The sequence below is a fragment of the Eubalaena glacialis genome, chromosome 3 (assembly GCF_028564815.1).
Source record: "Eubalaena glacialis isolate mEubGla1 chromosome 3, mEubGla1.1.hap2.+ XY, whole genome shotgun sequence".
In the NCBI taxonomy this organism is placed as follows: domain Eukaryota; kingdom Metazoa; phylum Chordata; class Mammalia; order Artiodactyla; family Balaenidae; genus Eubalaena; species Eubalaena glacialis.
In genome coordinates this window covers 119,556,088-119,578,048 of record NC_083718.1, presented here as the reverse complement: position 1 = coordinate 119,578,048, position 21,961 = coordinate 119,556,088, and the positions used below count along the sequence as shown (strand labels likewise).

Below are 21,961 nucleotides of genomic sequence, written 5' to 3'. Positions count from 1 at the left end.
GAAGGCTCTCTAAAGTGACATGTGGGTAGACCTGAAGGAGCTGAGACTGCAGGCTATGCAAATAACTTAGGGAAGATCATTCTGGCAGGAGAAATAGCAACTGCAAAGGTCCTGAGGTGGGGGCTTCCTTGGAATGTTTGACAATTAAGTAACTGAAGATGGAAAAAAAGAACAATGTTTAAAGGATGACTCTGAAGTTTTAAGTGCAAAGATCCCTCAGGACCTTGCTCCAATAATCACCTTCATCTTATCAGTAGCCTGTATTGATTCTCTTTCTCCAGCACCTTCTATGCTTATTTTCTTTTTTCTGCCCTGTAAGAAAACACTTTCCAAATGTTTTTGGAGTAATAACAGAACGTGGCTGAGAAAATATGAAAAGGAATCAGTGGTTAGCATTCTAAAATACCACAGAAAACAAGTAAGATCTAGAAATGTATCCACTGGTAACTAGGCACTTAACTCCTTTGCAACATGAAAGTTCTGACTTTCTTGGATATTTTCTTAGTAAGTAACCAGTGGAATTATGACAGCATTAATATAAAAACAAATTGGAAGTGTAAGTTTGTTTAGGGTAGAAAGGTGGGGAGTGGGGAGAAGATAACAATTTTGACTCTAGACAACCAACCACAATGGTAGATCATCCAAGGCTAATGCTAGAGTTAGAAGTCATTCTGTCTAGGTTTAAAAGTTAGCAGCCATAAGGATAAAGCTTCAAAAGGCCCCCAAACATAGAGTAATAAGTTAAAAAGAATTTCTAAAAATTGTTTGGTCCAAAAATGATTGAAAAAAGTCTCATTTCTTAGATAAAAATAAGATAAAGTGGTTGCCTAGATATATATGTAGAAAAGGCTGCACTGAGCTCAGGAAGAAAGTCTCATAATTAACTGCCAGTTTCTGCCTCAGCACACAGATTACCCACTGTCAAGGCTGAACTAGTCTAAACCCTGCTTTTTAAGATGAAGCAACTGAAGCCTGCAGATATCAATATAAGTGAGTCACTTGATTCACATAATGTCTAAATGTCTAAAGACTTTGAATAACTGTGCTTTATTAAGTTTATAATATTTTTTCAAATGTTAAAAAATAAATAGATGTAATCCTGTTATCAAGTGAATTCAGGCTGAAATAGAGGACTTGAAGTTTAGAAGAAGTTTACAAAATGAATATTAAACACTAGTAAAATGCTGATTAGTGTTACAGTTGAAAGGAACTCCCTCCAAAATTAAGAAATACTTTAATGATAATCACTCACTTTTTAATGTTTTCCATTAAAAAATATTTTTACTTAAAAGTACTTTAACATTTATTATTTCATTTACTAAACCAGGACTAGACAGGGAAAAAAGAAAGAGAAGTTTCTGCTCCCACTGTGATGACAAAGATAACTACATTAAGTTTAAAAAAATGTCTAAGTACAACAATTATATTTAATTAAAGGCTATAAAGCCTGAGGTTGCTAGTTAAGAGGTTAAGGCTGGCAGAACTCTAGGAAAGTTTGGTCCTCTCTATGCTTCAGTTAAGGGTTGGTTAATTAGCTAAAAGCTTAGCTTTATCAATATCTGCAAGTTTCACTTTGATATTGGTTGTAGAAGTTATCCCTGGAGTTATTCTTTGACTCCTGAGACATAACAAGCTTCAGGACAAGCTATAAGAAAATGAGACAAGCAATATTATAATAGGTACCTAATTTGGGATAAAGTTATTTTTTCTAATACCTGCCTTAAAATCTCTACCTATAAAGCTCTTGAAGAATGTATTCTGGTTAAGTTAAAAAAAAAAAAATCTAATCTTTTCGTTATCCTCTTTTGGAAAAGCTAAAGTTGGCTACAGCTAACTCTCCCATCAAACAATCTCAAACTACATGAATATTTTCAGCCAATCCTGTTATTTTTTTCAGTTATATAAGGGGCAGGATTACACAATCTTCATAAAACTAGTTAGAAAAATTTTCATGATACTAAGTTGCTTAGGTTATTTCCTGAGATGGCAGGTATTGTTGCTTGTCCGAGCTTTCGCTATTCTCTGTCAATATTGTATGATACTTTAAAAGCCACTGGACTGTAAGTCATTAAACCGTAAAATCCATGTGGTTTAGATCTAAGAAAAAGTTAACCTTGAATCCTCCATGATAGTAAGAGAGTGTCTGACAGATGGTATTATATCAGTAAATGTTAGATAGATGAATGGCAGATGGATGGATAGGAGAGAAGCAGAAGGACAGGCAGACTCCTTGGGTTGTGGTCCTACCATTCATGATGTTTGCATGTTCACCTATGATAACAGTACAAATCACAGGCAGAACAGCAAGGGCATACAAGCACTAGTTTCATAATGAGAGTTCTTTGTGTGGCCTCCTAGTGCAAATGTGCCTAGCTTCCCCTCCAATGTACTGTGACACAGTTGTGTGTCATAAAGTGTTACAGGTGTGCTGGAAATACTGACCCCCTTTGGGGGGTAGCTTTTGGGGTAGCAAGGAAGGGCTGGGGCACAGGAATTCCCAGCCAGATACTTTTTTCATTTATTCCTGTGGGCTGGACATATAATATATTCTCATTTTTTGTGAGTGAAAAATATTCGAAAGGATATTTATTACGATCACATCTATAGTGGAGAATAGATTGGAGAATGGATTGATGGGGGAAGAAGATACTAGGTGATAATTAGAATGGAACTTCGTAATACTATATTCTTTCCCAAATATTCTGGTCTTTAGTTCTTTTTGATATTCCCAATGTTCACTGATTATTTGAAATATTCTCCTATAAAGGAAGCACTTTTGCATTAAACAAAGCCCTTATTTCTAAACAAAAAGACCTTGTTTAGAAAATACTGGGTGAACTTTAAATAATTATGAGAAGCCATTTGGGAACAAATCAGTAAAATGTATTTGGAGGATGAGAGGAAAATAGACGCTTGAAGAGGTGAGAATTGAAAACAAAGTGTCAAATGAGAAAAGAGTAATAATTTGCCCAAGGATCACAGGGAGGTTAGAAAACTGCAGAGAATATGAACTTTCCCTATGACTTATCAGATAGTACAAGTGGTTCAGAAACATATCTTGCTTAGGTACATGGCTTATGCCTGGATAATCAATAAGACCTCAATTACTTAGGTAACCAAAGTAAATATTTCTGTTTTTTTAAATCTGTCACAAAACTGGTTGAACTTTCCCACTATGAGTAATACAAAGTTGAATAAACACATTTGACCTGACCAAGTAGTGAATGCTGGCAGGGTACAGACCACTAAAATGACAGAGTACAGATCATCTTCCGTGAGCTTTTATTTTATTATTTTAAATCTCATTTGGGCTAAAATAGATGTGGCCATCAGGATTATTTATAGACTGTAAATCCATAAGCCAAAAAGGAAAATAGTTTTTCAGAAAAGAAATGACAATACAGAAAAATTTGTTCTCTTTCTTTAATCTTCACCTAAAACACAGCACATGAAATTAAAGTCGTTATTTATTTATTTTGCCTATTTTCTTTTCTTTTCTTTCTTTCTTTTGGCCATGCTGCACAGCTTGCGGGATCTTAGTTCCCTGACCAGGGATTGAACCTGGGCCACGGCAGTGATAGCACCAAATCCTAACCACTGGACCGCCAGTGAATTCCTAAAGTTGTTATTTTAAACTGAGCATTTTCCTCCAATTTGCCAACTGGAAAATGGCAGTTTAAAAAAAAAAACTTTGTTATTTGGAGGCCATGTTTTTAGAATTTTAAAATATTTTCTTCACTAGCTGTAAAAGTGAAGGTAAAGCCAAGGGAGAAAACAGAGTTCTTAAAGCCCACATATTCAAATTAATCAAGGAAAAATACTCTAAAATTCAGTAGGGGTATTGAATAAGCATAGGGTTTGGAATCAGACACACTAAGGTTTGAATCCTGGTTGTGCCATAGACCTGCGTGTCTACAGTTCATATACTTAAACTCTCTGAGCCCCGTTTTCCTCAACTATAATATCTGAGATAAATGCCTCTCCTTCCTAGAGTGGTTTTGAGTATTAGGTTAGATGGTATATGTAAAAGTGCCTGGCACGTGAAAGGCATGCAATAAATGGTGGTTCTTATTTCTTTAAAGAAAAAAAAAAGGATTTAATGTTTAAAAGACTTAAAGAGTGAAAGGTTTTAATTTAATTCTTATGCATAATTATTAGACAATGATGATATATTACCTCTTATTTACAGTGAATAAACTCTTAGTCATCCTGTGTATTCTTATTCTACTTCCTATCACTCTTATTCTGTCATGCTGTTACTATCCCTTGCTATAGAAGTCTCTTGTGAGTAGAAAAATAATTTAAACATCTTTGCGTTCACAATTCCCCCAAAGAATGAAATTGGAAGTTGGGAATAAGAAAGAAGAATTCTTTGTCAATAAGCAAAATTTCTAAAACACAAAATGGAAAAGTATGGTTTTATAAATACAAATGATTATAAATTACATTTAAATTAATGTAGGTAGGTCATCTAATATAATGAAAACAAGAAAAAACCCAACAACCTCTAAGCATGATCTAGAAGATATAGAGCTATTTTTGCTGAATGCATCACTATTTATGACGCCATTTTTAAAAAGGTTAATGCACTTCCTTGATTAGATAACTTACTCTTCGTCCTTTAGGACCTGGACTCCCAGGTGGTCCTCTTGCCCCCACAGGACCCTACACATTGAAAATTTAAAAATCAGTTATAGAATTAACAGGAACATTACGAGAACAGTAGTTACAACCTTTCTTATGATATGTAATTCTCCTTGGAAATTCTTAAAATAAAATTGATTAGTCTCCTTTAAAAATATGCTTTAATTATTAAACAAATACCATACTACCCTCCCCCAATATTCTGCTTCTGACATAGTCTACTATTAGGAGAAATTTAATTTCTAAGCGTTTACACCCTGAAAAAGAATGGGAAGTATTTAATGTTCACTGACCACATAGTTTTTAGGATGAGCACATATGGAGTGGTGGGAGACACAACACATAAGGGAGACACCCACTTAGCCAGTCTGCCCAGTCTAACCTGCCTGGTCCATCAAAGAACCAATGGCTACTTTTGCAAGATTTCTTTCTCATTACTCTAGATACTTATGATAATCCCATCACATAAAAATAGATTTTTTTCTGTTACCATGAAAAATGCCACAAAATTTTCCAAATTTACATGCCACAAAAAATAGCCTTAAAAGAAGATTAAGTTATTTGTTACTAAGTCAAGTACAATGAATTATTTTTATACCCAATGGTCTCCAATGCTTAGAAGACAAAATTTATTTATCTATATAACACAGGTAGATAAAAACAGTGAACTTTCACAGGATCTCAAATCTATTTCTTATCTTACACGAGTAAAAAGATTGGCAACTGTGCCCTATATCAGTCTTCCGCATTTTAGAAGTCAATGACACATCTATCAGTATGCTGGAAGATTGGGCTTATCTTCAAAACAGAAGCTTCACAAAACAGCATAAACCATTTCTGATAATAGTTCTGCTTAGGGGATCACAAAGGCTGATATTCTTCACATTTAAGTTCACAATAACTTTCAAATTTTAATAAGCAAACTTTCCCTTTAGAGACAAGGCTTCATTATCTTTCTGTAACCACAAATGGAGTTTTTCAAAACTCAGTTTCTGAACAAAGGTATATTTTCTATGAATTTTATCAGTTTGAGAATATGTGGAAATTTCTAAGAACAACATGTTGGAAATTGTGCTTGTGATTTGTTTGTCCGATAGGTCTAAGCTTGATTACTGACTCTGTTTTCTTATATGTGGTTATTCAAAAGAAAGTTTAGATGTTTTTTATTTTAGGTTGCAGAACTATACTATTAGCAGTGAGCAGTAAATAATAGAGCAAGTAGAGGTGAGGAGGTTCAAGATACCATGATATATTCTAGAGAGTTTTGCATTGACTGGGAAGAGAAGTCTTTTCTATACTTACAGGTAATCCCAGTGGACCCATGGCTCCTGGAACCCCAGGAGGACCTGGATATCCCTATAATTTAAGCAAAAATATAAAAGACATAAATTCTCCATCACATCTAACTATTTTCATTGAAGACAAACAAGTAAATTATAAATAGTAATTAAAAATGATAATGTGATAAGATCTCCCTCTACTATCCAAGACATAAGAGGCCAGAGGAAATGTTCAAGAGATAGACAATAGAAATAAAAAATGTTTACATAGAAGCTGGGTATACTTTTATTAGAAACTCTTTGCCTAGAAATGAAATTTGCTAGCCAGAATCACATATTATAACCTACTGAGAAGAGAATATTCATCTCACATTTCTATAGGTTGTGTTATGCTATGAATAGATGTATATTATGTTATATAGATTGTGAAACCATATCATTTTCAGATGTCAGGGAATTCAATAATTAAGAAATGTGGGCCTCTCCAGGGTACTCCAAGACCAGCAGCCATGTGGCTGACTGGGTCTTCGTGCTCTGGCCGGAGGTCAGGCCTGTGCCTCTGAGGTGGGAGAGCCGAGTTCAGGACATTGGTACACCAGAGACCTCCCAGTTCCATGTAATATCAAACAGCGAAAGCTCTCCCAGAGATCTCCATCTCAACGCTAAGACCCAGCTCCACTCAACGACCAGCAAGCTACAGTGCTGGACACCCTATGCCAAACAACTAGCAAGACAGGAACATAACCCCACCCATTAGCACACAGACTGCCTAAAATCATGATAAGGTCACAGACACCCCAAAACACACCACCGGACATGGTCCTGCCAACAGAAAGACAAGATCCAGCCTCATTCACCAGAACACAGGCATCAGTTCCCTCCACCAGGCAGCCTACAAAACCCACTGAACCAACCTTAGCCACTGGGGGCAGACACCAAAAACAACGGGAACTACGAACCTGCAGCCTGTGAAAAGGAGACCCCAAACACAGTAAGTTAAGCAAAATGAGAAGACAGAGAAATATGCAGCAGATGAAGGAGCAAGGTAAAAACCCAACAGACCAAACAAATGAAAAGGAAACAGGCAGTCTACCTGAAAAAGAATTCAGAGTAATGATAGTAAAGATGATCCAAAATCTTGGAAACAGAATGGAGAAAATACAAGAAACATTTAACAAGGACCTAGAAGAACTAAAGAGCAAACAAACAATGATGATCAACACAATAAATAAATTAAAAATTCTCTGGAAGGAATCAATAGCAGAATAACTGAGGCAGAAGAATGGATAAATGACCTGGAAGATAAAATAGTGGACATAACTACGGCAGAGCAGAATAAATAAAAAAGAATGAAAAGAACTGAGGACAGTCTCAGAGACCTCTGGGACAACATTAAATGCACCAACATTCGAATTATAGGAGTGTAAGAAGAAGAGAAAAAGAAAGGGATTGAGAGAATATTTGAAGAGATTATAGTTGAAAAATTCCCTAATATGGGAAAGGAAACAGTCACTCAAGTCCAGGAAGTGCAGAGAGTCCCATACAGGATAAATCCTAGGATAAACATGCCAATACACATATTAACCAAACTATCAAAAATTAAATACAAAGAAAAAATATTAAAAGCAGCAAGGGAAAAGCAACAAATAACATACAAGGGAATCCCCATAAGGTTAACAGCTGATCTTTCAGCAGAAACTCTGTAAGCCAGAAAGGAGTGGCAGGACATATTTAAAGAGATGAAAGGGAAAAACCTACAACCAAAATAACTCTACTCAGCAAGGATCTCATTCAGATTCGACGGAGAAGTTAAAACCTTTAGAGACAAGCAAAAGCTAAAAGAACTCAGCACCACCAAACCAGCTTTACAACAAATGCTAAAGGAACTTCTCTAGGCAGGAAACACAAGAGAAGGAAAAGACCTACAATAACAAACCCAAAACAATTAAGAAAATGGTATTAGGAATATAAATATCGATAACTACCTTAAATGTAAATGGATTAAATGCTCCAACCAAAAGACACAGACTGGCTGAATGGATACAAAAACAAGAACCGTATATATGGTGTCTAAAAGAGACCCTCTTCAGACCTAGGGATACAGACAGACTGAAAGTGAGGGGATGGAAAAAGATATTCCATACAAATGGAAATCAAAAGAAAGCTGGAATAGCAATACTCATATCAGACAAAACAGACTTTAAAATAAAGACTATTACAAGAGACAAAGAAGGACACTACGTAATGATCAAGGGATCAATCCAAGAAGAAGATAAAACAATGGTAAACATTTATGCACCCAACATAGGAGCACCTCAATACATAAGGCAAATGCTAACAGCCATAAAAGGGGAAATTGACAGCAACACAATCATAGTAGGGGACTTTAACACCCCACTTTCACCAATGGACAGATCATCCAAAATGAAAGTAAATAAGGAAACACAAGCTTTAAATGGCACATTAAACAAGATGGACTTAATTGATATTTATAGGACATTCCATCCAAAAACAACAAAATGCACTTTCTTCTCAAGTGCTCATGGAACATTCTCCAGGATAGATCATATCTTGGGTCACAAATCAAGCGTCAGTAAATTTAAGAAAATTGAAACTGTGTAAGTATCTTTTCTGACCACAATGCTATGAGACTAGATATCAATTACAGGAAAAAATCTGTGAAAAATACAAACACATGGAGGCTAAACAATATGCTACTAAATAACCAAGAGATCACTGAAGAAATCAAAGAGGAAGTCAAAAAATACCTAGAAACAAATGACAATGAAAACACGACGACCCAAAACCTATAGGAATCAGCAAAAGTAGTTCTAAGAGGGAAGTTTATAGCAATACAATCCTACCTCAAGAAACAAGAAACATCTAAAATAAATAACCTAACCTTACACCTAAAGCAATTAGAGAAAGAAGAGCAAAAAACCCCCAAAGTTAGCAAAAGGAAAGAAATCACAAAGATCAGATCAGAAATAAATGAAAAAGAAATGGAGGAAACAATAGCAAGATCAATAAAAGTAAAAGCTGGTTCTTTGAAAAGATAAGCAAAATGGATAAACCATTAGCCAGAATCATCAAGAAAAAAAGGGAGAAGACTCAAATCATAGAATAAGATATGAAAAAGGAGAAGTAACAATGGACACTGCAGAAATACAAAGGATCATGAGAGATTACTACAAGCAACTCTATGCCAATAAAATGGACAACCTGGAAGAAGTGAACAAATTCTTAGAAAAGCACAACCTTCTGAGACTGAACCAGGAAGAAATAGAAAATATAAACAGACTAATCACAAGCACTGAAATTGAGACTGTGATTAAAAATCTTCCAACAAACAAAAGCCCAGGACCAGACGGCTGCACAGGCGAATTCTATCAAACATTTAGAGAAGAGCTAACACCTATCCTTCTCAAACTCCTCGAAAATATAGCAGAGGGAGGAACACTCCCAAACTCATTCTACAAGGCCACCATCACCCTGATACCAAAACCAGACAAAGATGTCACAAAGAAAGAAACTACAGGCCAATATCACTGATGAACATGGATGCAAAAATCCTCAACATAATAAGAGCAAACAGAATCCAACAGCACATGAAAAGGATCATACACAATGATCAAGTGGGGTTTACCCCAGGAAAGCAAGGATTTTCAACATATGCAAATCAATCAATGTGATAAACCATATTAACAAATTGAAGGAGAAAAACCATATGATCATCTCAATAGATGCAGAAAAAGCTTTCAACAAAACTCAACACCTGTTTATGATAAAAACCCTCCAGAAAGTAGGCACAGAGGGAACTTACCTCAACATAATAAAGGCCATATATGACAAACCCACAGCCAACATCGTTCTCAATGGTGAAAAACTGAAACCATTTCCTCGAAGATCAGGAACAAGACAAGGGTGTCCACTCTCACCACTATTATTCAACATAGTTTTCGAAGTCTTAGCCTCAGCAATCAGAGAAGAAAAATAAATAAAAGGAATCCAAATCGGAAAAGAAGAAGTTGAGCTGTCACTGTTTGCAGATGACGCGATACTGTACATAGAGAATCCTAAAGGTGCTACCAGAGAACTACTAGAGCTAATCAATGAATTTGGTAAAGTAGCAGGGTACAAAATTAGTGCACAAAAATCTCTTGCATTCCTATACACTAACGATGAAAAATCTGAAAGAGAAATTAAGGAAACACTCCCATTTACCCTTGCAACAAAAAGAATAAAATACCTAGGAATAAACCTACCTAAGGAGACAAAAGACCTGCATGCAGAAAACTATAAGATATTGATGAAAGAAATTAAAGATGATACAAACAGATGGAGAGATATACCATGTTCTTGGATTGGAAGAATCAACATTGTGAAAATGACTATACTACCCAAAGCAATCTACAGATCTAATGCAATCCCTATCAAACTACCAATGGCATTTTTCACAGAACGAGAACAAAAAATTTCACAATTTGTATGGAAACACAAAAGACCCCGAATAGCCAAAGGAATCTTGAGAAAGAAAAACAGAGCTGGAGGAATCAGGCTCCCTAACTTCAGAGTATACTACAAAGCTACAGTAATCAAGACAGTATGGTACTGGCACAAAAACGGAAATATAGATCAATGGAACAGGATAGAAAGCCCAGAGATAAACCCACGCACATATGGTCACCTTATTTTTGATAAAGCAGGCAAGAATATACAATAGAGAAAAGACATCCTCTTCAATTAGTGCTGCTGGGAAAACTGGACAGCGACATGGAAAAGAATGAAATTAGAACACTCCCTAACACCATACACAAAAATAAACTCAAAATGGATTAAAGACCTAAATGTAAGGCCAGACACTATAAAACTGTTAGAGGAAAACATAGGCAGAACACTCTATGACATAAATCACAGCAAGATCCTTTCTGACCCACCTCCTAGAGAAATGGAAATAAAAACAAAAATAAACAAATGGGACCTAATGAAACTTAGAAGCTTTTGCACAACAAAGACGAAAAGACAGCCCTCAGAATGGGAGAAAATATTTGCAAATGAAGCAACTGACAAAGGATTAATCTTCAAAATTTACAAGCAGCTCATGCACCTCAATATCCAAAAAACAAACAACCCAATCCAAAAATGGGCAGAAGACCTAAATAGACATTTCTCCAAAGAAGACATACAGATGGCCAAGAGGCATATGAAAAGATGCTCAACATCACTAATCATTAGAGAAATGCAAATCAACACTACAATGAGGTATCACCTCACACAGGTCAGAATGGCCATCATCAAAAAATCTACAAACAATAAATGCTGGAGAGGGTGTGGAGAAAAGGGAACCCTCTTGCACTGTTGGTGGGAATGTAAATTGATACAGCCACTATGGAGAACAGTATGGAGGTTCCTTAAAAAACTAAAAATAGAACTACCATATGACCCAGCAATCCCACTAATGGGCATATACCCTGAGAAAACCATAATTCAAAAAGAGTCATGTACCACAATGTTCATTGCAGCACTATTTACAATAGCCAGGACATGGAAGCAACCTAAGTGTCCATCGATAGATGAATGGATAAAGAAGATGTGGCATATATATAGAATGGAATATTACTCAGCCATAGAAGGAAACGAAATTGAGTTATTTGCAATGAGTTGGATGGACCTAGAGTCTGTCATACAGAGTGAAGTAAGTCAGAAAGAAAAAAAACACAAACCATATGCTAACACATATATATGGAATCTAAAAAAAAAAAAATGGTTCTGAAGAACCTAGGGGCAGGACAGGAATAAAGATGCAGACGTAGAGAATGGACTTGAGGACACGGGGGTGTGGGAAGGGTAAGCTGGGACGAAGTGAGAGAGTGGCATAGATTTATATATACCACCAAATGTAAAATAGCTAGCTAGTGGGAAGCAGCCGCATAGCACAGGGAGATCAGCTCGGTGCTTTGTGTCCACCTAGAGGGGTGGGATAGGAAGTGTGGGAGGGAGACACAAGAGGGAGGGGATATGGGGATATATGTATACGTATAGCTGATTCACTTTGTTATAAAGCAGAAACTAACACACCATTGTAAAGCAATTATACTCCAATAAAGATGTTAAAAAATAAAAAATAAAAGAAATGTGAATGTGTACAAATACTTTAGCCTGTCAAATTTAGAAGGAACACACCCTTTGTGGTATTAACCATATTCAAATGATTCAGAGAATGCCTTAGGAGTCAATAATTCCTGAAATTAATTAGCCTATGGGTATATTAAACTTCCTAGTTGACAGCAATTGGAGATAGGTAAAAAAATAATCTTACAGTGCTCTACTCATAATACAGAAGTTAAAACTGAGCAAAAATTTATGTAAAATGAATTTGTAGATAGCATTAGGTACACCAGATCCACCACAATATATTTTCTGAAAGAAGATTCTTTAATTGAAAATAATTGTTCATTTCTATCACATTTAGAAACTTTAATAAGTGAAAAAACTGCAATCTAGATATAAAATTTATCAGCTATTACTATCTTAAAGATAAAAGAATGTAAGATGAATTCTGGATTCTGCTCTTCCACATATCAAATAATTACACTGTGACCACAAACTTATGGAAAAGTGGCAGTGATGATATGTGCCATATAAACTATAAGCTATTAAAAAAAAGTAGAATCCTAATTGAATTTTCTTCTTCATCCACTTAAGCTTACTTAGGATGGTTTAATTCTTCTCTTAAGACTATAGGCTCATTCGACCTAGCCACAGTGCCAATCAGCATTCTGAATGGTAAACTGTTTAGAGGAGAAGAAAATTCTAATGGAAATTTACCACAAAATAGCATTTTTCACTTACTGAAATTTCATTCAAGGCAATTCCACCTCTGGAATGCCTTAACTTTATTATGTTCTTTGGACACATATCTTACAAATCACTGAGCTCTTACCATAACGCCCTTTTCCCCCTGGGGACCTAGTGGCCCTGGATTTCCACGTTCTCCCTTTTAAAACAAAGAAAAAAGAAAAACATTGAGGCATGTTAATTAGTCATGAATGAGCTAAGCCTAGACAGGAAACTCATCCTAATTTTCAGTAATTTTTAAATTTACAAATTTTGCATTTTTACCCTAAAGTTGCTAGACTTTAAATAAAAATCCTCTTAAGATACTTTTTAAGGGATAAAATACTAAAAAGTCTTATTAAAATGACAATCTTATGAACAATCAAGATTTAAAATTGAGCATGCATCGTATTCTAGTTTTGCAAGTAGAAGTTCTTATAATTTTGAGACATATAAAATATAAGAATTGTAAAAGTATGAAAGCATATTGTAAAAATTAGGTGTATAACCATTGAACAAAATTTTATTTCTGTAATCTGTCCATCACAATTAAGCATAATCATGATAATCACATATGCCACAGCAGATTAAAGGTCTAAACTGATTTACATTAAAATTCCAAGACTTTTCAACATGTTAGTGTAGAAAATTTAACCTAACACAGAAGTAACGAAACCAGAATGAAAAAAGTACAAAACCATCTAAATTTTTTGAACTGATGTCATTTTATATTTGTTATATTGTTAATAAAAAAATCAACAAGTATATATCAATCACTTTTAATGTACTAAGTGAGAGTTGGAGAGATATAACAGATATTTGACTTAGACTCTACCCTCAAGTAATTGAAAACATGACATTAACAAAGATGAATCAATTAAAGGACAATGAAATTTTAAATCGTGTGGTACTTATTCTAAGCCCAGGAAGGGAAGAAATCAGGAAGGATTAGAATAATCTGGAAAGACTTTACAGAGGAGATAGGAATTTAATTGAGTAGTGTAGTTTGGCTTTGAATATATAGAGGGAAGGGGAGAGGATACTCTAAACCAAGAAAACAGTAAGAATAAGAATAGGGACAAGTATGAAATATGAGATGGGGAGCAAGAAAGGTTTATACTGGAGAATATTAGAAAATTTGTTGGATGAACTGATTAAGCCAAAATCACATAGTATCTTGACAGCAAAGTAGAGCCGTTAACAGGCTTCAACAATAGGGAGGCTAATGAAGGTTCTTCAAAATGCTTTATCATGACCCATCAGAATTATTCTTCTGCTTATAGTATGTAGGCTAGATTAAAAGATAGGGAAAGGGTAGCGTAAATATGATAGAGGGTAAATTTAAGATAAACTAATAAGAGTATGTCTGAAGGGGTAGCTTCAGATCGACTATTAGAAAGGACAAATGTAAAGAAAAAACTCTAAGACCTGCTCAAAGATTAGGCATAGAGGATGGAGGAAAAGGGAAATGCAAAGATGGGTTCACCCTATCTATTCTGGAAGACTGGAAGAATAGAGATAGGTATAAGGCATACTAATAGAAATGAGATAATTGGGAAGAGACCAGTTTGGATGTGGGAAAAAAATGACGAATTTTAAATATTGGGTTGGCCAAAAGGTTCGTTTGTTTTTTTCCGTAAGATGGCTCTAGTAGCACTTAGTTGTCTTTAACTTCATTCGAAACAATTTTGTTAGATTGTATTATGACAGCTGTCATATCAGCGTGCATTTAAAAAAATTACCAAAATTGGTGAATTTTTGTGTAGCCATTTTAATACTGAAGATGGAAGAAAAAAGCAACATTTTTCTGCATATTATGCTTTATTCTTTCAAGAAATGTAAAAACGCAACTGAAACGCAAAAACAAGATTTGTGCAGTGTATGGAGAAGGTGCTGTGACTGATCAAACGTGTCCAAAGTGGTTTGCGAAGTTTCGTGCTGGAGATTTCACGCTGGACGATGCTCCACAGTTGGGTAGACCAGTTGAAGTTGATAGCAATCAAATCAAGACATTAATTGAGAACAATCAACGTTATACCACGTTATACCAAAATATCCAAATCAAGCGTTGAAAATCATTTCCACCAGCTTGGTTATACTAATTGCTTTGATGTTTGGGTTTCACATAATTTAAGCAAAAAAAACCTTCTTGACCGTATTTCTGCACTGCATGTGATTCTCTAGTAAAACCTAATGAAAATGTTCCATTTTTAAAACAAATTGTGATGGGCGATGAAAAGTGGATACTATACAATAATGTGGAACAGAAGAGATCGTGGGGCAAGCGAAATGAACCACCACCAAACACACCAAAGGCCGGTCTTCATCCAAAGAAGTTGATGCTGTACATATGGTGAGATTGGAAGGGAGTCCTCTATTATGAGCTCCTTCCAGAAAACCAAAAGATTAATTCCAACAAGTACTGCTCCCAATTAGACCAACTGAAAGCAGCACTGGATAAAAAGCGTCCGAAATTAGTCAACAGAAAACTCATAATCTTCCATCAGGATAACGCAAGACCGCATGTTTCTCTGATGACAAGAAATAAAAACTGTTACAACTTGGCTGGGAAGTTCTGATTCATCCGCCGTATTCACCAGACATTGCACGTTCGGATATCCATTTGTTTCGGTTTTTACAAAATTCTCTTAATGGAAAAAATTTCAATTCCCTGGAAGACTGTAAAAGGCACCTGGAACAGTTCTTTGCTCAAAAAAGATAAAAAGTTTTGGGAAGATGGAATTATGAAGTTGCCAGAAAAATGGGAGAAGGTAGTGGTACAAAACAGTGAATAAGCTGTTCAATAAAGTTCTTGGTGAAAATGAAAAATGTGTCTTTTATTTTTTGCTTAAAAACCGAAGGAACCTTTTGGCCAAGCCAATATGTTGAGTTTGACTTAAATTAAAAATTTCAGATGGAAATAACTGGAATATTATCTAATTTACTTCTAATCCTGGCTCTACTTAATTATTCACAAAGAGTAGCCTTGCATATTAGACTATCATGCTTCTGCTTTATATTCAGCAAGTCAGGTTTCAGTCAAAGACTCGAAGTTATTGGTTTATTACCTACTAGTTCATTATAAGATTCTATTTTTAAAAAATTCAAGAAAATGCCCTTGCTGGTTTCAAATAAAGAATTACTTATTTTTTTTTAAAAAAGACTTTCCTAAATTTGAAATTCAATATGGAAAATCACTCCCAAGATAATGATTTCTAGGAAATTCTTAAGCAAATTACAATTTCCATCACAGTAGCCAAAAAGATCCATGAATAACTTCATACTGAATACCAAGAGGATATAAAGAGTTTGTGACTGAAACTTGGATCAGGTAAAGTGATAACTTATTCTTCACTTTCAAAACTGTTTCCTTTAGGAGCTTGTTCTCATAAGTAGATTTAAATATTTTCTAGTCATAAACCTAGACCATCAATTTCATCTTTTCTCTTAAGAGCACATCATTATAGCCAAAAGAGTACTCTGCCTTTTAAAAATTAGAAACATATATGCTATCAGCTATATTGCAATATATTTAAGAGATTCAGTACAGGTAATGCATTTTAAGTTATGAGTAATTTCTAATTTCTAATTCATAAAATATCATATGACTGTCTCTCTTTTGAGTTTAGCTTAGAATCCTTACTATTGAACAAAACAATGAAAGAAATTACCTTTTCACCAGTGCTTGCAGTCATTCCAACTTCTCCAGGTAAACCGACAGGTCCCTTTTAGGAAAAAATATCATAGAAAATACACATATATTGTATTACTATTATAGCATCCTGGTTTTAAATCACCTATAAACATGACGTTTCTTTCTAACTCATCCTAAATTTTATCTTAGAGTAAAATTCCTCCTGGTATAGGCGTCCTGCCTAAGACTTCACGTCAGAATTAATTATTCAGTTAATCAACAAATATATATGAATGTCTAATATGTGACAGGCTGGCTGCTGGGAAGCATTGAGTTTCAAGTTCAAATATAGTCCCTGTCCTTGTAGAACTTACAGTTCAGTGGATGTCATAAAAACTCCTGCAGTTTTTGTAGATTCTTGATGTGGATACACTAGCTTAAATCATTTCTGTGGCTTCCTTCTTTGAAAGCTCCTCAACACATGAGGGAATAGCACATACCCACTCGTTAATTCATTCAAAAAATATCTGGTGCCTACTTTGTGCCATGCACTATGCTGCTTGCTGAGATTTCATTAGGAAGCAAAAGGAGATCTAGGCCCTGCCCTGATGAGGCAGAAAGTCTTGTAACAGAAACAAGAACAACTAAATTAGAAAGCGAACATTTATAAATTATGATACAGGTTCACAAAGGAAACAACTGTGATGCTGAGGTGGAGAATAAAAGACAAGACCTATTTTAGGAAAGATGGTCAGGGTAAACCTGAGACCTGACATTTAAACTGAAAGCTGAAGAATAAAAAGAGGCCAGCCAGCCAAGCGCAGAAAGGAGGAAGAGAGTTCTAGGTGGAGAAAATAGCTTGAAGCAAAGAACGAATTTGGCAGAAGAAGTGAAAGAAGGCAATCAGTACCACTGTTTCAGAGGGAACAATGCTCAGGGTGCATCTACCTTTGTCTCTATGGATTCTACTTCAAGCTGTGCAGAAAGCAAAAATGGTAACGTAGAACAAGCTTTACAACAAGAGTATAATCCTTCTCCCTGACTGTCTTCAATTATGAAGTTATTTTCTACTTTTATTTAAAAATGTATGAAACATTTTCTTTTTCAATAGCTAGCAAGCAAAGACACTATTTAGATTATATAATATTACATATTAGCATATAGAAGGTACCTTAATCATGAAAAAATGGTTTGCTGTGTTGAAGCTACCTGAAGTTAATGTATGGGGCATGATTTTATCCACATATATTGGGTTGGCCAAAAAGTTTGTTCGTGTTTTTCCCGCTCTTACGTAAGATCTTACAGAAAAACTCGAACGAACTTTTTGGCCAACCCAATATCTATATCCTCATCCATATCTATCTATCTATCTATCTGGTGATTATGTATACATTAACATACGTTAAATACTTTCTGTGTGTCTGATTTAATCCTCACAACAACTATGTTTGGTAGTATTATCATGATTCCCCTTTAACAGATGAGGCAGATGAGTTAAGAAGCTTTCTAAGGTAGATGAGTTTAAATAGTATAGATGAGTTTAAGTGGCTATTGAATGCTTGAAGTGTGGCTAGTCCAAACTGACATGTGCTGTAAATGTAAAAGACACACTAGATTTCAAAGACCTACTATAAAAAGAATGCAAAACAGGCAAAAATAGTTTTGTTATCAAAATCTTTGCATATGAAGGAACATCCACACATATTTATTTATTTTGGCTATGATGGTGATGTGTACCTGTATAGACACATACACGAGTGATTTTTTTCATCACCAACCAGTAAATCTTTGACTAACTATATTATTCACCTTTTATGAAAGAGAGGATATTATATCCTTCTTTTTTTAAAAAAAATTTTTATTGTAGTATAGTTGCTTTACCATGTTGTGTTAATTTCTACTGCACAGCACAGTGAATCAACTATACATACACGTGTATCCCCTCTTTTTTGGATTTCCTTCCTATTTGGATCCAATGACTTAGGAATAACATTTAGCATTCACTGAAATGATGTCAAGAACTATGATATAGTCCTTCTTGATAATCTCTGATTGCTTCTTCCTATTGTTACTTGATCTGTACAGTGCCCTTGAAAAGGAAAGTGGAGTCAAGAAAACTGAAGAACTGAGGAGTTAGGTCTTCTTTTAAGATGCCACAGTAAATCAATGGCATAGTCACAACTAAATTCCAGTCTTCTGTGGCCAAAGCTATTTCTATCACACCATGTTGCTGCTATGCTACTTGTTTAAAACGGATTTTTTTGTACCCCTGAAACTAACACAATATTGTAAATCAACTATACTTCAATAAAAATAAATTTAAAAACCTTTTTAAATGCAAAATATCTAATTAATGACTATTTGATTACATATTAAAATGATAATGCTTTGGATATATTAGTTTAAGTAAAATATTACTAAAATCAATTTCACCATTTTTTGTTTACCTTTTTAAATATGGCTACTGGAAAATTTTTAATTACATTTGTGACTTGCATCATATTTCTATTGGACAGCACTGATCTATATTCTTAAGCAATATGCTAATATTAGTAGTTATATCCAGATGGAAGTGACCTAATAATTTATTTCTATGGCTATTTAAGTTTAAAAGAGTGAATACTTTCACTCTGAAACAATCAATGATCAATGGTCAGTTAATCAAATCTGAGCAGGAACAATGAAATAGAACTCTTTTGTGAGACAATAACCAAAATAGCAGAACCTGAACACAGACTAGTCTTAATTCAGGGGGAAAAAAAACCCAAACCCATTTCCTAACATATAAAATCTAGGTGAGTGAATGGAGTAGGTCCATTTGGCCTATCCCAATATTGACCATGCATCCCAGAGTAATATTACCTACAAAAGTATTTTGTTTAGCCCACAGCTCACACTTACTAATTTTAAAAAGCTGAATAAAGGTGCTAAGATTTACCAATCTGGAGATTTTATATAAAAAGATTTTATATATAAAGATTTATAGGATGCCTGTCTTCAGATGACTAGCATGGTGTAGGCTAGCATTCTCAAAGGCAAATATTGGATAAGCACTCTTTAGTTCACCACATTCTCTACCAATTTCTCGTCTCATACCTGACCATTTCACTTATTTATTATACTACATGCCTGTTCCAACAGGGCATTTGAGTTTGTCACCCCGATGTAAGTATTAGAAGGTGTAGTCCATCAAAAGGGCATAATTGGAAGGGATAGGTTCTTACTAGAAAAACAATTCATAGGATTACATCCACATCCATAGGATCCATAGGGAATCTTTAATGAAACTTAGCTACGGAACAGATTTAAAGTGGTTCCCTTGGACTATTCCAGGACCTCAAAAAGTCTAATACAAACATACTAAATCTGATAACACTAGAAGTGTTGGCTACAATGTGGGGACAGAATTCATACACAGGAAGGATATAAATTGGTACATCACTTTGGAGAGCAATTTACTGTATGTAGTAAAACAGAAGATGCACTTAACCCACAACCTAGCACTTTCATTTCTAACTGTATACATGGGTTTCTACTCTCACATATATGCACTAGGAGATACACAGAAAATGTCCATGGTGGCATTATTTAAGTAGAGAAGTAGAATCACCTGAACTATCAGTATGGAAACTGATAAACTGAAATTTATTCCTACAGTGGAAAAACTCAACAGCAGTTAAAATTAATGGACCAGATAGATCTATAAATATCAACATGAATAAACCTTTTAAGAAAATAACGTTGAGTGAGAAAAAAGCATACAACCTTTTCAAAAGAATATGCCATTATGAAACCATTTTATGAAAAATTTTAAAACACATATAATAGTATAACTTGTTAATGGCATAAAACACATGGAAATTACATACACAACTTTAAGATAATGGTTTATGTCTATGTATAGACTGGTAGCTCACTGTTATTTTAACTTGCATTTTTCTGGTAACTATTGAGTCTGAAGTTCTCTTCATATACTTGTTGGACTTTTTTGTGCAATTTCTATCCATATCTTTTGTCCAAATTTTGCTCTTGAGGTTGCCTATATTTTTTTGTGATAATTTTCAGGAATTCTTACACATTCAAGGTATAAACTCTTTGCTGGTTTTAGATGTTATAAATTCCTTCTTGTGATTCATCACCTGTGAGATTATTTTGACATCCTTCATTGATAGAAGTCCTTAATTTTGATGTAACCACATCCAACCATTTTTTGCCTTATGATTTGTATTTTCTGGATCTTGTTTAAGAAGCCTTCCTCTACCTTTATGTCATTAGGTAATGGGCATTCTTTTCTATTAGTGTTAACTTTTTAAGGTAGGTCTTTAATCCATCTGGAGTCCATCTTTTTCACCAGGTGTGAGACAGAGATCCAACTAAATTTTTTCCACATAGTGACCCAGTTTTCCAAATACTATACATACTAAAAATTATTTTCCCCATTAATTTGTTGTGTCAATCTTTTAAAAAATTTTATTGAGGTATAAATGACATACAACAATATATTAGCTTTAGGTGTACAGCATAATGATTCAATATTTGTATATATTGTGAAATGATCACCACAATAAGTCTAGTTAATATCTCTCACCATACACAGTTACAGAATTTTTTTCTTGTGATGAGAACATTTAAGATTGACTCTCTTGGTAACTTTCAGATATGCAATACAGTATTATTAACTATAGCTTCTATGCTGTACATTACATCCCCGTGGCTTACTTATTTTATAACTGGAAATTTGTACCTTTTGACCCTCTTCACCTATTTTGCCCCCCCCTGCCTCTGGCAACCATCAATCTATTCTCTGTATCTATGAGCTTGGTTTAAAAGTTATTTTTTTTAGATTCCACATATACGTGAGATGATATGGTATTTGTCTTTGACTTCTTTCACTTAGCATAATGTCCTCAAGGCTCATCCACGTTGCCACAAATGGCAAGATGTACTCTTTTTGTGGTTGAATAGTGTTCCATTGTACACATAAACCACATCTTCTTTATCCATTCATCCATCGATGGACACTTAAAAAGGTTGTTTCCATATCTTGGCTATTGTAAACAATGCTTCAGTGAACATGGGGGTGCATATATATTTTCAAATTCATGTTTTTGTTTTCTTCAGATAAATACCTAGAAGTGGAATCATATGGTAGTTCTATTTTTAATTTTTTGAGGAACCTCCATACTGTTTTCCACAGTGGCTGCACCAGTTTACATTCTCACCAACTGTGCATGAGGGTTCCCTTTTCTCCACATTCTTGCCAACACTTGTTATTTCTTATCTTTTTGATAATAGCCATTGTAACAGGTGTGAGGTGATATCTCATTGTGGTTTTGATTTGCTTTTCCCTGATGATTAGTGATGTTGAGCATCTTTTCCTTTGCCTGTTGGCCATCCATGCATCTCATTTGGAAAAATACCTATTCAGACCCTCTGCTCATTTTTAAATCAAATTGCTTGTTTTTTTTGCTATTGAGTTGTATGAGTTCTTTATATATTTTGGATATTAGCTCCTTATCAGATATATGATTTGCAAACATTTTCTTCCATTTCTTCCACTAGGTTG

At 34.7% G+C, this 21,961-nt stretch overlaps 1 protein-coding gene across 4 annotated transcripts in view; it reads right to left on the bottom strand.

Moving 5' to 3' along the window:
* Positions 1 to 21,961, bottom strand: part of COL24A1 (collagen type XXIV alpha 1 chain) — a 395,517-nt gene that overhangs the window by 142,896 nt on the left and 230,660 nt on the right. For all 4 annotated transcript variants that reach the window (XM_061183940.1, XM_061183941.1, XM_061183942.1 and 1 more), the window contains exons 26-29: positions 16,433 to 16,486; positions 12,868 to 12,921; positions 5,947 to 6,000; positions 4,612 to 4,665 (exon numbers count right to left, since the gene is read on the bottom strand). In XM_061183940.1, coding sequence (XP_061039923.1) covers positions 4,612 to 4,665; positions 5,947 to 6,000; positions 12,868 to 12,921; positions 16,433 to 16,486 — 216 coding nt within the window. The remainder of the gene's footprint in view (positions 1 to 4,611; positions 4,666 to 5,946; positions 6,001 to 12,867; positions 12,922 to 16,432; positions 16,487 to 21,961) is intronic.